Raw genomic sequence first — 15,525 nt, 5'->3', positions numbered from 1 at the left:
CCAATAAATTCATAGAATTCAGAATTTAAAGAAGGCCCTCAATCCAGAATTTTTATAAATTTATAACAAGAGATGTGAAAATAGAGGAAAGTATAATTTAATTCACCTGAAGAAAGCAAGTCAGCAGAAAAGGAAGATTCTGTTCACTCAGCCGACAACTTGGGACCCTCAAAAGGATAAGATTCAAGTCATTTCTCCTAAACTCACGACTACAAAGGCTATTGATTGGTAAGTACTAAACTTTTCATCATTTGGATAAAAAATTGAATTAAAAAATATATTTATTTAAAATTCATGTAAGAATAAATGAAATATGATTGAATTGATGCTAGGTGTTTAGGTTTAAATTAAAAAAATAAAAACAATATAACTTACTTTGTAAAATATATAATGTTTTGGTCGTTTTTTAACTGAATTGAAATATGATTGATGGATGATACTAATTAAATCATGGATTTAAAAATAATATAGATAAAATATAATATAATATAAATTTATAAACATGTTTCAGTATATATAATATAAATTTTACTGATATATTACTAATTGAATATTAGCTCAGTTGACACCATTTTTATTACAATGAGTTAAAAGTTGCAGGTAATATCTTTCGCATTAATTAATTGAGGTTTAGAGTAATTATATAAGAATATAGTTTTCTATAAAGAGTGAAAGGGTTGTTTTTAGGCCGGGCCCAACAAAATTTTAGGCCCATTTGCTAGGCTCGGGCCCAGCTTGGCTCGAAAAATGAGTCTAAGAGTTTGCTCAAGTCTAGCCCGAATAAAAAAGCTAAAACTTAGCCCGGCTTGGCCTGCCTGTATTAAATTTTTATTATATAAATTTTGTTAAAAAATATAATACATCAAAAATACTAAAAATATTAAAATAAATATTTCTCAACAAATTGAAAATAAATATATATGTATACTTAAACAACACTAATATAGGTGCAATTTAACAAGTAAATGCCTCTAAAATAGTAACAAAATAATAATAAAACAAGAGTTATACAATTTCCACATAGTAACAATAAAATGGTACCAACATAATAGTGAAATGGTAGCAAAATGGTGAAAAAATAACAAAAAAAATAGCAAAAAAAATACATTAAGAAACAAGGAAAAGCAATAGATTTTTTTTTTTTGCATATTTGGGTCGGGCCAAAAAAGCCTTCCTCGAGGCTTGAACTATTTTCTAAATGGGCCTTATTTTTTGCTCAAGTTTATTTTCTGGACCTATATTTTTACTTAAACCCTCCCATTTTTTGGGCGGGTCTCGGCCCAGTCCATGAATAGGTCTAGTTATTTTATAATTAAATCCACGAACTAATTTCAATAAGAATTTTATTTTCAATAAAAATTATTTTTGAAGCAAATGTTAGAATTTTAAAAAAAATGTTCTTTTTCTATTTTTTGGAATAATGAATAAGGGTAATATTCAACGTTAGTAAAATATTGACTTGACATAAAAAACCAAAATTCAATTTTTTTATATTCAACTTTATATTCACTTCCAAATTATTTATTTCATAATTAAATGTAAGAAAATAAAATTGTTCACTTTAAAAATATTTACCCTCAGTCTGGTGAAAGTAATTATCAATGAGATTATATCGTTTGACACTGTATACTTAAGATTAAGGTCACATCTCACTCGTCATTAACACACCCTCAATTACATAAGGTACATAGTTAAACTAATGATAGACCTACATTAAATGATAGCCCCACAATTAAAAGAGAACACATGACCTAAAAGTACTCCCCTTAAACATCTCTCTCCTAAGTACGTGATAGAGGACACCACCTCTTACTTAGGCCTCCTTTGGATCCAAATTTTGCATCAGTGCGTTTTCTATTGATTTCTGTGCAACTGCTGCTTTGAAGCTCTTTGGATGGCCAACTTTCAGTGCAGTGGAAGGGAGTTCATCGCACCACACCCCAAAATTTCCACTGCTCTATTTCTGGCCAATTGAAAATTCAAAACTCCAAATGCAGCTGTCATTCCTTTTTACCCCTTTCATTTATTAATAAATTGAATAAAGAAAAGTAAAAAAAAAAACTTTGATGGAAAAAATAGAAAACGTTGATGGCTAAAGGAAAAAACATTTTATTATAAATTTATATTTTAATATTTTATTAAATAAATTAATAAATTCACATATTTTAATAATTTTAAAAAAGTAAAATAATTTAAATTTTTTTTTATTATATATCAATTCTAATATGATGTCCTTAATAGTCATTTTTTATTCTCACCTCACCGTTACAACTGCGTTTGAATCCAAACACACACTCCACCATTGTTTCTAATCTCACCGCTACAGTACCCAATCTCACCGCCACCGCTGTTTTTAACCTCACCGAAGGTAAACACACCGCCCATCCAAACTAGCCCTTACTCTTCTCCTCCACTCCTAACTCCTTAAGGTCTCCCGTCCTCCTATGAAACTACACTTACGACTCTTGTTTCAGTAGGTGAATTGCCATAGTAGTCTCCACTAATTTATTCTTTGACTAAAAGAGAAGAGAAAATAATAGTGCTTTATTATAAAAAGATTTTAAATCACGTTTGACATATGCTGAAATGAATTCATCACGTGCTGATTTTACTTTTATATATAAAAATGTGGGGTCTTATTATCTTATAAATTATGTAATTAAAATAGTGTTAAGCACTATTTCAGGTTGTCGCCAAGCGCTTCAATTTCTCCCCTACAAATTTGTATGATTTCACTTTATGAATAATGTATGAAATTTTCTTATCACATTCTTAATATTAATAAAAATAAATACATATTTTTTTTGTTCTCCTGTACATATACAGTTCGTGTGGAGATTCTAACTCTTATACTTATTACTTGTTAACGGTTGTGTACACTTGCACAAACTCTAGCGTTATATTTAACCTAAAAAATAGGATAAAAACGCTAAAACTCGATCCCGACCCACCCTGCCCATATTAACATGTTTTATATTATTATTTTATATAAAAACAAATTTAAAAAATTGCAATATATCAAATATATTAAAAACATTAAAATTAATGTTTCTCAAGAAATTGAAAACAAATGTCCCTAAAACAGTACCAAAATTAATAATAAAACAAAAATTATAAAGTGTCAAAATAATAACAACAAAATAGTAACAATATAATAGCAAAATAACAGCAAAACAACAACAATTTTTTATTATTATTATAAAATAAAGTATTTTCCATTTTCTATTTTTATTTAAAGTCTAAAAAATGCACATGAGGGGATAGCTATTATATTTAATATATTAATTTTACCATTTTAACTGACTTTTTGTATATTATGTTAACTTCTTATAACTATATTTGTAAAATTTTTACTGCACTAGAGGTGTCCATGGGCCGGGCCGAGCCGAGCCAGAAAAAATTTCAGCCCAGGCCCAAAACATGGGCCTGAAATTTTGTCCAGGCCCGGCCCGAGAAAAAATTCCTAAGCCCGAGCCTGGCCCATTTTTTAATAAACACCAAAAATTTATTTTAAAAATATATAAAAAAAAGTATTTTAAAAATATTTTAAAATAAAAATAAAATATATATTTATTATATTCGGGTAGGGCCTGGGCTAAAAAAATGGTGCCCGAGGCCCAGCTTGTTTTCTAAACGGGCCTCATTTTTTGCCCAAACCCATATTTCGGGCTTATATTTTTACTCGAACCCTCCCATATTTCAGGCGGAACATCGGGCCGGGCCGGGCCGCCCGGCCCATGGACACCTCTATACTGCACCATAATTTATTGTACTTTAAATGACTTATGTCGTAATAATTTGTTTTTATTTTTTTATTTTGATGACTTATAAAAAGAGGATAAAATCCTAACAGTAATATGACTCATATTCAAGTCACACTTGAGGCGATGAACATCCTAACCATCAAACCAACACGGGTTACTTATTTTTTAAATTTAAACTCCAAGACATTGATCAAAATTATATTCAAGTCATACAACTTTGTTTTTCTTTTTTAAATCAGTATTAATGGCAGTTACTAGTTAGGTTTAATGGGCCTAGAAAGCCCAATTAGTTAATCTGAATTTGAACAAAATTAATAAGTGGATAAAAGGAAAATGTTTGGGCCCAACACCAAAGGCTTGGGACCATTCCACCTATGCAACAAATCATTAGGCCATGATTTGTGGTGAAAAATCAACATTCTTTTTAATTTATATTTTTAAAAAATAAATGAAAACTTTAAATATAAAATTACATTTAAAAAATATTAATACGAGTGTGTTTTGTCTTTTCATTTTTTTAATAAAAATGATATTATGATAAGATTTAAATTTAAATTACATGCATATCATTTCAACTAAAACATTATTTATTTATTTTTTATAAATTTTTAATAAATATACTTTTTATATTATACTATAAATCTAATTGTATTGATGTTACCTTAAATAAAGTCATAAAATTATTTTAGCATAGACATAAGGATTAACTAATGAGACCAATTTCAATAAGAAAATTATAGTAAAAATATAAAAATATATATATTATTAGGTACTAAATTATATTGTTATGGGTGAACAATAATATTTAATAAAATTTTATTAAGAGCTAAATAAAATATTAGATGAGATGGTAAAGTTGAAGATTTAAGTTTTATATACTTTGATCTTGGTTTAAATCTTATTATGTGTAATTTTTTTATTGATTTATTAAATTATAAAAAGACAAAAACACCATAATAACAAGATAATTCATTTTATAAAATGCATGGTCTTTTTATCATCTCACAACTGAGTTGGTGTCTAGTTGACTCATGACACCAACTCAATTAAAGGCTTAAATAATGTATTAGAAATGTTATCATATACATATACATGTGGAGACCATATATTTATAATATAAGTATGCGTTTAAAATAACAAATAAAAATTAATAAAAAATATGGTTTGAAACTAATAATAACGTATACGCAATATGTACAAAATTAAAATAACTTAAATTATGAGTAAAAAGAAATTAAATAAGTAATTAAGTCGATTTTAAAAAGAGTATGTTAAAGGCGTTTTTCTCATTTTTTTAATCGAGGATAGAAAGAAAAAATGCATTTAATTGAATACCTTTTACTGGCAATTAAGGCCTCCTTTAGATGCAACTGCATCTCAGTACGTTGGCTTTTTTAGGCTAAAAAAAATTGCAACTGAAATGTTAGTAAAGGCAAAACTGTTTGGAAAGTATTCTTCAGTGCGTTAAAAATGTATTTCACCTCACCGGAGGCTTAATTCCAGACTAGTGTCATGGGTTGCGCATGAGAGCATGCAACCATGACAAACTTGTAAGATCCATCGTATTCGAGGGAGGTCATTTGGCCCAACCAAACTGGCCCGGTGCCTGGAGAGATTAAAAGCCCATCTCAAGAGCCTAGTAAAAATGGGAAGTGATCTAGAAGATATAATTATGGAATCTTAGAGTTCTAATTGTATATAGCTAATTATGTAAGCTTAGAGTTCTAATTGTATACAGCTTTTAATTGTAGCCATTGATGTACTGTGATTTACACCGTTGATTTTAGGGAGGCTCAACTATAAATAGAGACCTCTTTGCTCATTGTAATTCATTCAGTTGTTAATAAGATTTTTGAGAAGTATTCACTCAAACTTTTTTCTCAAGTGTTCTTGCTTTTGTTCATCTTTCAAGGCTCGTTCTTACTTCGTTCTTCTGCTGTTCTTCGTGGAAACCTTAAGGGAATTCTGTTGAATCCTTTATCGTTACGAGTTAAAGCTGACTTAGGCGTTTTTACTGTTGAATCCTTTATCACTGCAAGTTAGGCTGACTTAGGCATTTTTAAGCAAAGAAACTGCCTAAGGCCGTACGGATCCGTGGGAAAACTCTAAGTCCGTGATAGTTGGTATCCGAGCTAAGGTTCGTAGCTACCGTTGAAATATGTCGAAAGAAGTTGAGGGAATGGAGACCCGTGGGAGGGCAAAGAAAGCTAGTCGTTCGAGAGACATATTGTCAACTTTAGAGGATCGTGTCGTCACTCTCGAAAATTTCGCGGGGGATATCAAGGAGAGGATTGATGATGTCGACGATAGGCTCCATGATGGATTGCAGTCCATGCAGGAGCAGCTCAAAGTGTATGTGACAGATAATGTGGAACAGTTGACTGGTAGAGATGAAGCCATTGAGGCTATGGTGGCGGCCTTGAAAGGAGAGATTGCGGAGCTCAAGGGTGAACTCACAATCTACAAGGTTGCTTTAGGCAATGGTGGGTTAGCGGCTGTCGCATTCAAGCCCAATATTAATGTTCCCAAGCCCAAGGAGTTCAAGGGAACAAGGTCCGCAAGAGATGTGGACAACTTTTTGTGGGTAATCGAGCAATACTTCTGTGGTAAAGGCATCACGGAGGATGTCACTAAGGTAACTACTGCTGCAATGTATTTATCTGACGTTGCTTTGTTGTAGTGGCGTCGTAGGTCCACTAATGTGAGACGTAGTAGGACCAAAATCGAAACATGGAAGGAGTTTCGATGTGAGTTCAAAGCACAGTTTTACCCAGAGTATGCCGAGGATGAGGCTCGGGCAAAGTTGCGTCGGCTTGCTCAACAAGGTACTGTGAGGGAGTATGTGCAGGAGTTTAGCGAGCTTAAGCTCCAAATCTCAAATATGGGGGAGAAAGAGGCATTCTTTTCCTTCATTGATGGATTAAAACCGTGGGCGAAGCAAGAGTTGCAACGCCGAGGAGTTCAAGAACTCACCAAGGCTATGTCAGTAGCAGAATCGCTTGCTGAATTTGGTGGGAAGAAAGATAATCCCAATTCTTCTAAGCTCAGATTTAATCAAAAGGGTAATAGTGGGGGAGATAAAGAAATGCCCACTAGGAACGGGAATGGTAAGAAGCCTTGGGACAAGAGAAAGAGTGGGCCTATAAGTTGCTTTCACTGTGATGGTCCTCATATGATCAAGGACTGCCCAAAGAAGGCCGCTCTCACATCCATGGAAGCAAAGGGGGAGTCCGATGTGGAGGATAACAATCTTGGTTCGATACTAGGGGGTGTCGAAGATAGAATGCGCCCTGGTTTAATGTTTTTAGACATCATTGTGGCTGGCAGAAAATTGAATGCACTCGTTGACACAGGCGCTTCTGATTTGTTCATATCCGAGGAGGCTGCTTGTAAACTAGGCCTAAAGATAGAAAATGAAGTAGGTCGGATCAAAACAGTGAACTCAGAAAGTGTTCCAATCAAGGGGGTTGCAAAGGGAGTGGATCTTCAACTCGGCAAATGGTCCGGGAAGGTATCCATTAAGGTAATACCACTTGATGATTATGATTTTATGGTGGGACTAAGTTTCCTTGATTAGGTTAATGCTCTTATTGCCTCTTCGAGCAATTACATGGTGATTTCAGACGCAAAACATCAATGCATGGTGAAAGTGACAAGGAAAAGAAGCTTTGAGGGAAAAACACTGTCAGCAGTTCAGTTTGCTAAAGGTGTACGTAGAAATGAAGTTTCATATTTAGCCACCTTGAAGATTGAATGGACCGCTGAGTCTGTTAGTGAGACCCCGAAAGAAGTGGGTTAATTGTTACAATCATTCCGAGATGTAATGCCTGTACAGTTGCCTAAAAGTTTGCCACCCAAGAGGGTGGTGGACCACAAAATCGAGTTAATGTCCAATGTGGTGCCGCCAGCAAGGGCCCCCTATCGTATGTCTCCGCCAGAATTAGAAGAGTTGCGGAAACAATTGAAGGACCTTTTGGATACGGGATTCATTAGACCATCTAAATCCCCATATGGTGCGTCAGTGTTGTTCCAAAAGAAACATGATGGGTCGTTGAGAATGTGCATCGATTATCGAGCTCTAAACAAGATCACTGTGAAAAATAGGTAACCTATTCCTCTTATTGCAGATTTGTTTGATTAGCTTGGTAGTGCAAGATGGTTTACCAAGTTAGATTTGAGATCGAGGTATCACCAAGTTCGGATAGCCGAGGGGGACGAACCAAAGACAGCTTGTGTGACACGGTACGGTTCGTATGAGTTCCTTGTGATGCCTTTCGGACTCACGAATGCCCCAGCTACATTCTGCACCCTAATGAATCAGGTACTTCAACCCTTTCTTGATCATTTTGTGGTTGTTTACCTTGACGATATTGTAGTGTATAGCAAGTCTCTTGAAGAGCACATAGGACACTTGAGGGAGGTGTTCCAAACTTTGAGGGAAAATAAGCTGTTCATCAAGGAGGAGAAATGCTCATTTGCCCAACAAAAGGTGTCATTCTTAGGCCACATTGTGGGAGGTGGTAAGATCCAAATGGATAAGAGCAAGGTTCGAGCCATTTCAGAATGGGAGCCTCCAACTAAGGTAACAGAGTTAAGATCCTTCCTTGGGCTGGCAAATTACTATCGACGCTTTGTCGAAGGCTACTCCAGAATTACCACTCCCTTGACAGACATGTTGAAAAACGGGAAGGTATGGGATTGGAATCCAGAATGTGAGAAGGCCTTCAATCAATTGAAGCAAGAAATGACGAGAGAACCAGTACTTGTCTTGCCGAATTTTGCGAAGCCGTATGAGGTACGGACGGATGCATCAAATTATGCTATTGGGGGAGTACTGATGCAAGATGGATATCCAATTACTTTCGAGAGTTGAAAGGTTAATGAGACCGAGTGTAGATATACGGTCCAAGAGAAAGAGATGACTGCGGTAGTACACTACTTGCGTACATGGAGACACTATCTATTGGGTTCCAAGTTCATGGTCCTTACCGACAATGTCGCCAATAGTTATTTTCTAACCCAAAAAAAGTTGTCTCCCAAGCAAGCTCGTTGGCAGGTTTTACTAGCGGAGTTTGATTTTACAATGGAGTATAAACCAAGAAGTGCTAACATTGTGGCTGATGCACTCAGTCGAAAGATGGAATTTGCAGCAATTAGTCAACCTGAGGGTTCTTTGTTGGAACGCATTCAAGAGGGATTGTCCCATGATCCCACGACTAAAAATTTAATTGAGCTTGCCAAAGAAGGAAAAACGAGAAGATTTTGGCTTGATGGGGAGCTGTTATATACTCATGGGCACCGCCTCTATGTGCCTCATTATGGGAAACTCTGCAAGGAAGTCATGAAGGAATGTTATGACTCGAAATGGGCAGGCCATCCAGGGATGCATCGCACGTTGACACTTTTGGAGGATCGTTATTACTGGCCTCACATGAGCGCTGATGTAGAAACCTATGTGAAAACTTGTCTAGTGTGCCAACAAGACAAGGTTGAGTTAAAGACTCCAGCCGGTTTGCTTCAACCCTTGCCAGTTCCGGAAATGCCATGGGAGAGTTTATCCATGGATTTTATTATTAATTTGCCTAAGTCTGACGGGTTTGCGAGTATTCTTGTTGTGGTGGACAGGTTTTCAAAATATGCAACATTTATTCCAGCTACCAAGGAGTGCCCTGCTGAGGAAGCAGCTCGGTTGTTCCTTAGACATGTGGTAAAATATTGGGGAGTGCCACTGTCTATTATCAGTGATCGAGATGGGCGATTTACGGGCCGGTTCTGGACGAAGTTGTTCAAGTCAGTGGGCTCAGATTTAAATTTTTCCATGAGCATGCATCCACAAACCGATGGGCAAACTGAACGAGTAAATGCATTGTTGGAGACGTACCTTCGACACTATATGAGTGCCACACAAATAGATTGACCAAAATTATTGGATGTGGCCCAATTTTCATACAACTTACAGAGAAGTGGGGCGATGAATCAAAGTCTATTTGAAATAGTGACGGGTCAACAACCACTCACACCCAACGCTGTTGTGACCCATTATACAGGACCAAATCCGGTAGCCTATCGATTCACAAAAGATTGGCAAGAGAAGAATGACTTGGCTAGAACTTGTTTACACAAGGCAAGTAAGCATAGCAAGAAGTGGGTCGATCAGAACCGAAGGAATGTACAATTTGAAGTGGGTGACTCAGTCCTTGCTAAACTACACTTGATTTTACGATATATTGGTTTGCACAACGGTCATGTGCGAATGTATGAAGGGCCGTTCAAAGTTGTGAATAGAGTAGGCAAAGTGGCCTACAAGCTTGAGTTGCCAGCAAAACTTAAAGTCCACCCAGTCTTCCATGTAAGCATGCTTAAGCCATTTCATGAGGATCAAGAGGATCTGAATCGAGGCAAGTCTGAACGAGCACCAATAGGGGTAAAGGTGTCGTATGATCGTGAAGTCGAGAACATTGAGGCAGATCAAGTAATTAGACAAAAATACAGCCGACCATGGCATGAGTACTTAGTTCGATGGAAGGGACTTCCTGATAGCGAAGCAAGTTGGGAACCTGCCGAGGCATTGTGGCAGTTCCAAGGGAAGATTGACCAGTTCCATAAGGAGGATGCGACGAGGGCGTCGCTAAAACAAGTGGGGGAGAATGTCATGGGTTGCGCATGGGAGCACGAAACCATGACAAACTTGTACGATCCATCGTATTCGAGGGAGGTCATTTGGCCCAACCACAGTGGCCCGATGCCTGGAGAGATTAAAAGCCCATCTCAAGAGCCTAGTAAAAATAGGAAGTGATCTAGAAGATATAATTATGGAATCTTAGAGTTCTAATTGTATATAGCTAATTATGTAAGCTTAGAGTTCTAATTGTATACAGCTTTTAATTGTAGCCATTGATGTACTGTGATTTACACCGTTGATTTTAGGAAGGCTCAACTATAAATAGAGACCTCTTTGCTCATTGTAATTCATTCAGTTGTTAATAAGAATTTTGAGAAGTATTCACTCAAACTTTTCTCTCAAGTATTATTGCTTTTGTTCATCTTTCAAGGCTCGTTCTTACTTCGTTCTTCTACTGTTCTTCGTGGAAACCTTAAGGGAATTCTGTTGAATCCTTTATCGTTGCGAGTTAAAGCTGACTTAGGCGTTTTTACTGTTGAATCCTTTATCACTGCAAGTTAGGCTGACTTAGGCGTTTTTAAGCAAAGAAACTGCCTAAGGCCGTACGGATCCGTGGGAAAACTCTAAGTCTGTGACACTAGAGCATTTTGTTCCAGTAAAAATTTAGCAACTTCAATTGCTTTTTGTTTTCTTCTTTTACCCATATATTCTTCAGTTGCATTCTTCAGGCTTTTCTGATATTTGGTTACCCCTTCTCCCCTTTCCCCTTCCCCTTGGGTTGCAAATCAGTTTGGTCAAGGACTTCTTCTGGTTCCTCCTTCATCCAGGTAAGGCTCCTTTTCCTTCTTTCGTTCTTCATTCCTTTTTCTTCTTTCGTTCTTCATGTTCTCTTCTCAGCATATTCTGTTTTGTTTCCTCTCTTTCTCTCTTTCTCAGGTAAATCTACCATGAATTCTTTGCTGGGTCTTGGCTTAAGGCGATGGTCATTCTTTGATTTCTAACAATTTTTAGTCATAACAATTTTCCTTTCATTGTTTCTTATTTTCGAGCATCTTTCTCCATACAAGAATACTGAGGTAAGTTTTTGTGTTTTTCTTTTTTTTCTAATTGAAATTTTCATTTTTTTTCCTTATTTGGTTTTGCATTTTTTTTAAAATTTTGTGTTCTTGGATTGACAGGAGCAAAAGTTCTTGATCGGAGTTGTTCTTATGATTCATTGCTATTCTGTAGAATCGGTGAGTTTATTTGCTATTCTGTAGAATCGGAGTTGTTCTTATGATCAATGTTGCAAACTTTTGCTTCTAAAGATGCTTGCAGTGGGAATTTTTTTTGTTAGACTCCTGTGACTTCTTTTATGACTCTTCAATAGTCTGATCAATAAAGTCTTTGTTTTGAATGGTTTTCTTTTGTTGCGAAGGATGGTGCACAGGATGAATTCAGTTTTATGCTGTATTTTAAAATGTTATGCTGTATGTATGCTGATCTGCATTTTATTCTCTTGTGTTCTTTGTTTGGTGATGTTCAAATTGTTAGGGAGCTTGTTACAAATACTTTTTAAAATGTCAACAACATTCTATTTGTTAACGGTTTTGTTTATTAATGTTTTTTCTATTCTTTGTCTTGGCTTTTCTAATCTATTCATCCTTATTCTGCAGCATATTGAAGACTTGACTCAGGAAAAGTTTTCACTGTAACGAGCTCTTGAGGCCTCACGTACATTAGCAAAATCTTTGGCTGCTGAAAATTCATCTTTGATTGATAGTTATAACCAACAGGTTTGTTTCCAAATATTAGATTAGCAGCATTACCAGCTGTCATGGTCATGATATGTTTTTTTTATCAGTTCATCGTGCTTCTCCATTGCAGCACTTTCTGTCATTTCATTATCATAATTTGTATTCTCAATCCTTCTTAAAAATCTCTTAATTATCTTACATTTACTTTTCTCCCCAGAGAAGCATTATCAACTGGCTAAAATCTGACATGGAGAGCTTACAAGAAGAAATCAAGGCCCAACTGGTTAGTATTTACTATATTTAGGTACTGGTAGTCACTTCAAATTGTCAGAAATAATTGAATCTCATATAACTTCATACCACTTTATGTCATATGGTTAATGCAATGGTGTTTGTATGGCATGTGTCATGTGTGCACATATGCACATTGATTTAGACTTGTTTGTGCTTAGATAAAGTTCTATCTAAAAATTGAGATACCTACTGCTGCCTATTGCATCTCTGATGGTACCCATTAACCAAAAAATACAGTACAATGAACTCTCTTGAGGTTGTCCATGTCTATGCCCTTTGATCTATACTTGAAGGGGCCTTAAGTAGTGCTATCCCAAAGTTATTAAATATTGGGTTTGTTTCGGGTTTATATCTAGGTTGGGCCTCTCAACCTATTGCCTATTGGTTTTAGGTTAGATGCTTAATAACTTTTTATCTATAAAAATGATCCTTAAGGTTGGAGCTTGTCTATTTTTTCCTGGATTCAATCAATAAGTCTTTGTTTTGAATGGTTTTCTTTTGTTGCAAAGGATGGTGCACAGGATGAATTCAGTTTTATGCTGTATTTTAAAATGCTATGCTGTATGTATGCTGATCTGCTTTTTATTCTCTTGTGTTCTTTGTCTGGTGATGTTCAAATTGTTAGGGAGCTTGTTACAAATACTTTTTAAAATGTCAACAACATTCTATTTCAGCGTATACCTTTTTTTATTCTTGCTATGTCTGGTGTTTGGTATTGCAGGCAGAGCTCGAGTCTTTTAAAATGGAATATGCAAATGCACGACTGGAATGTAATACAGCTGATGAACGTGCTAATATATTGGCTTCTGAAGTCATTGGTTTGGAAGAGAAGGTAACAAAGTTTTAATGGGTAAAGGTTTTCTTCCTTCTCCAATTTCATTCTATTCATTACAGAACATATATCACTCTTGATAATAATGCTGAAAGATCAGTAAGCTGCCATGTTCGTATATGCATGGTTGTAATATATACTACGTGAAGGGTGTTTCTTGGACGTATAGTAGAGCTGCAACATTTTTAAGTGCCAGTTTAACTTAAGTGGCTCTCTAGTCCTTTTTTATATTTGATTTGATCCTGTTATTTGCTTGTTTTATATGATATTATTAGCATTTGGAGTTTCTTACTTTATTCCATTGAATATATTTCTAAGGCCAAGTTTCATTTCTAAACTTCTAGTGCTAGCAGAAAAGGTTAGATCCTCCTGCATGTTCTTGTTATTTGTATTCCATAGAGATTGGATCTATAAAGTTGCTCTCTCTTTATTTGCAATACAAAGTAAACTGCAGTGGAACATTTCTACTATCTTCGAGTGGAGGATGCTTGTATATATCTTGGATTTTATACCATCCATATGCTATAAGGGCATGGTTACATTCTAGAAATTCCTTCCATTCTTCAATTTTGGTTATAAATTATAAGTACGAGGGTTCAAGATATTTAAATGCACTATTTTTTATCACCTGATTTCTTGAATTGTTTTGTATGTTTGTTTTGTTTCAAGTTAGATTCATATTTGAACCTACAAGAAAGGACCTCACTTTTTCTTAGCTTTACCGATAATTCAGTCTCAAAGGATAAAATAGTGTAGTATTGTTATATGGTCTGTATAGCTGACCTTCCAATAGTTGGAAAGGCTTACATGTTATATTAATCTGTAATCCATATATAATTCCTTGCACCAGTAATCTCAGTGAGATTGTATCTTATACTTATGTTGTTACGAAGCTGATATTACCGATTTTAAAAATGTTTCTGGCATGTGAACAGGCCTCTGAGCACTTATGGCTGAATTTAATGGTGCACCAGTCCCATCTGATTCACTCTCTTAGTAGCTTGTTATTGAACAAATGCAGGTATTGTAGCATAGCAATTTCTTGGGACACTTGAAGTTAAAAGGGGTTGTAGTTTTGGGGTTTCCGACATTAATAAGGGTTGTTGTCCACATTTTGTTTATTTGTTTGGTTTTTCTTTTTCAGTTAATCAGCATGCTTGTATTAATCCAGATGCAACAGTAGTTGGATGATGAATGATATAATTGACTCGTTCAAGCTTTTGATGGTTTTTGAACCATGAACAATAAGAAATGAATCAGATATGTTGATGAAGAATTGAACATGTGGTTTCTATTGGATTTCTTCTGAAATTAAGAAATGAATCATTTTTCATTCATCATTGCATTTTGCTTAATCTTTAGCTCAAATGTGAATCATTTTGCACTTTCTCTTCTGATGAATATTCCAATCTATTGGACAAATACACTAGTGTGATGTTGGAAACATGGATCTAGATTTGAAGTGTATGCCTTGGGTTTCAATATAAATGAAGCAGAAATTATATATTTAAATTTGATTTAGTATATAAATGGTAATAATGAAATGAAAAGTATAAAAATATTTTGAAAATATGAATGTTACATTTTAAAAAATATTTTATCCAATTTCTGTTGAAATAATGTTTTGATTGATTGTAGGTTAAACAGGGATTTAACAATTGTTAATGTTATAAAGTCATATTTTGACGTCTTTAATCTTATATTATAACTCCAATGTTAAACTAAATCAAACTTAAAGTTTAAGTTAATTTTTATCACCCCCAATGTCTTATAATATTGTTCAAATTAGTAAAACATTTTAAAGGATTTGGTATGTAGGCAAAATTTCATACAAACATAGATAACGGAATTAGTCCAATTGAGTAACACTGTTAAACCTTCTTGTTAAACTGAGCTGTTCAGCAACTTATGTGTTAGGAATTAGTAAAAACCAGCAGTAGTATATTTATGTAATTGTAATAATTCATTTTTAATTATTTATTATTGAAAATAAATATAATTGTAATAATTTTTAATCATTTATTAATTTTGTAATTGTTAAATAATTTTAAAAACTTCTATTATATATCATTTTTAATCTAATGTCCTCAAAAGTTATTTTCTATTTTCACCTCACCGCTACAGCTGCGTTTGAATCCAAACACACACTCCATCGCTGTTTCTAATCTCACTGCTACAGTACCCAATTTCACCGCTACAGTAACTAATCTCACCGCCACCGCTGTTTTTAACCTCACCGGAGTTAAACACAACGCCCATCCAAACTAAGCTTAAGAG

At 34.9% G+C, this 15,525-nt stretch overlaps 1 protein-coding gene across 2 annotated transcripts; it reads left to right on the top strand.

The window, feature by feature from the left end:
* The first annotated feature begins 12,350 nt into the window (after positions 1–12,350).
* LOC121225643 (protein BLISTER-like) lies at positions 12,351–14,585 on the top strand. 2 transcript variants are annotated; one of them, XM_041110039.1, is made up of 4 exons: positions 12,351–12,405; positions 13,138–13,248; positions 14,184–14,269; positions 14,393–14,585. In XM_041110039.1, the coding sequence occupies exons 1-4, from the start codon at positions 12,370–12,372 to the stop codon at positions 14,394–14,396; spliced, it is 237 nt and encodes a 78-aa protein (XP_040965973.1). In that variant the 5' UTR covers positions 12,351–12,369; the 3' UTR covers positions 14,397–14,585. The 2 variants fall into 2 exon arrangements, 1 of the variants encoding a protein (XP_040965973.1); XR_005923498.1 differs by lacking the exon at positions 12,351–12,405 and having other exon boundaries at positions 12,845–13,266.
* Positions 14,586–15,525: the final 940 nt, after the last annotated feature.

Source organism: Gossypium hirsutum, chromosome D13 (assembly GCF_007990345.1).
Source record: "Gossypium hirsutum isolate 1008001.06 chromosome D13, Gossypium_hirsutum_v2.1, whole genome shotgun sequence".
Taxonomy (NCBI): Eukaryota; Viridiplantae; Streptophyta; class Magnoliopsida; order Malvales; family Malvaceae; genus Gossypium; species Gossypium hirsutum.
This window is presented reverse-complemented; position numbering and strand designations above follow the sequence as displayed.

Excerpts from the sequence above, each read along its gene's own strand:
- LOC121225643 (XM_041110039.1), top strand. The coding sequence starts at position 12,370 with ATGGAGAGCTTACAAGAAGAAATCAAGGCCCAACTG. Across the intron at positions 12,406-13,137 it reads AAGAAATCAAGGCCCAACTG|GCAGAGCTCGAGTCTTTTAA; the intron begins GTTAGTATTTAC and ends TTGGTATTGCAG. Across the intron at positions 13,249-14,183 it reads TCATTGGTTTGGAAGAGAAG|GCCTCTGAGCACTTATGGCT; the intron begins GTAACAAAGTTT and ends GCATGTGAACAG.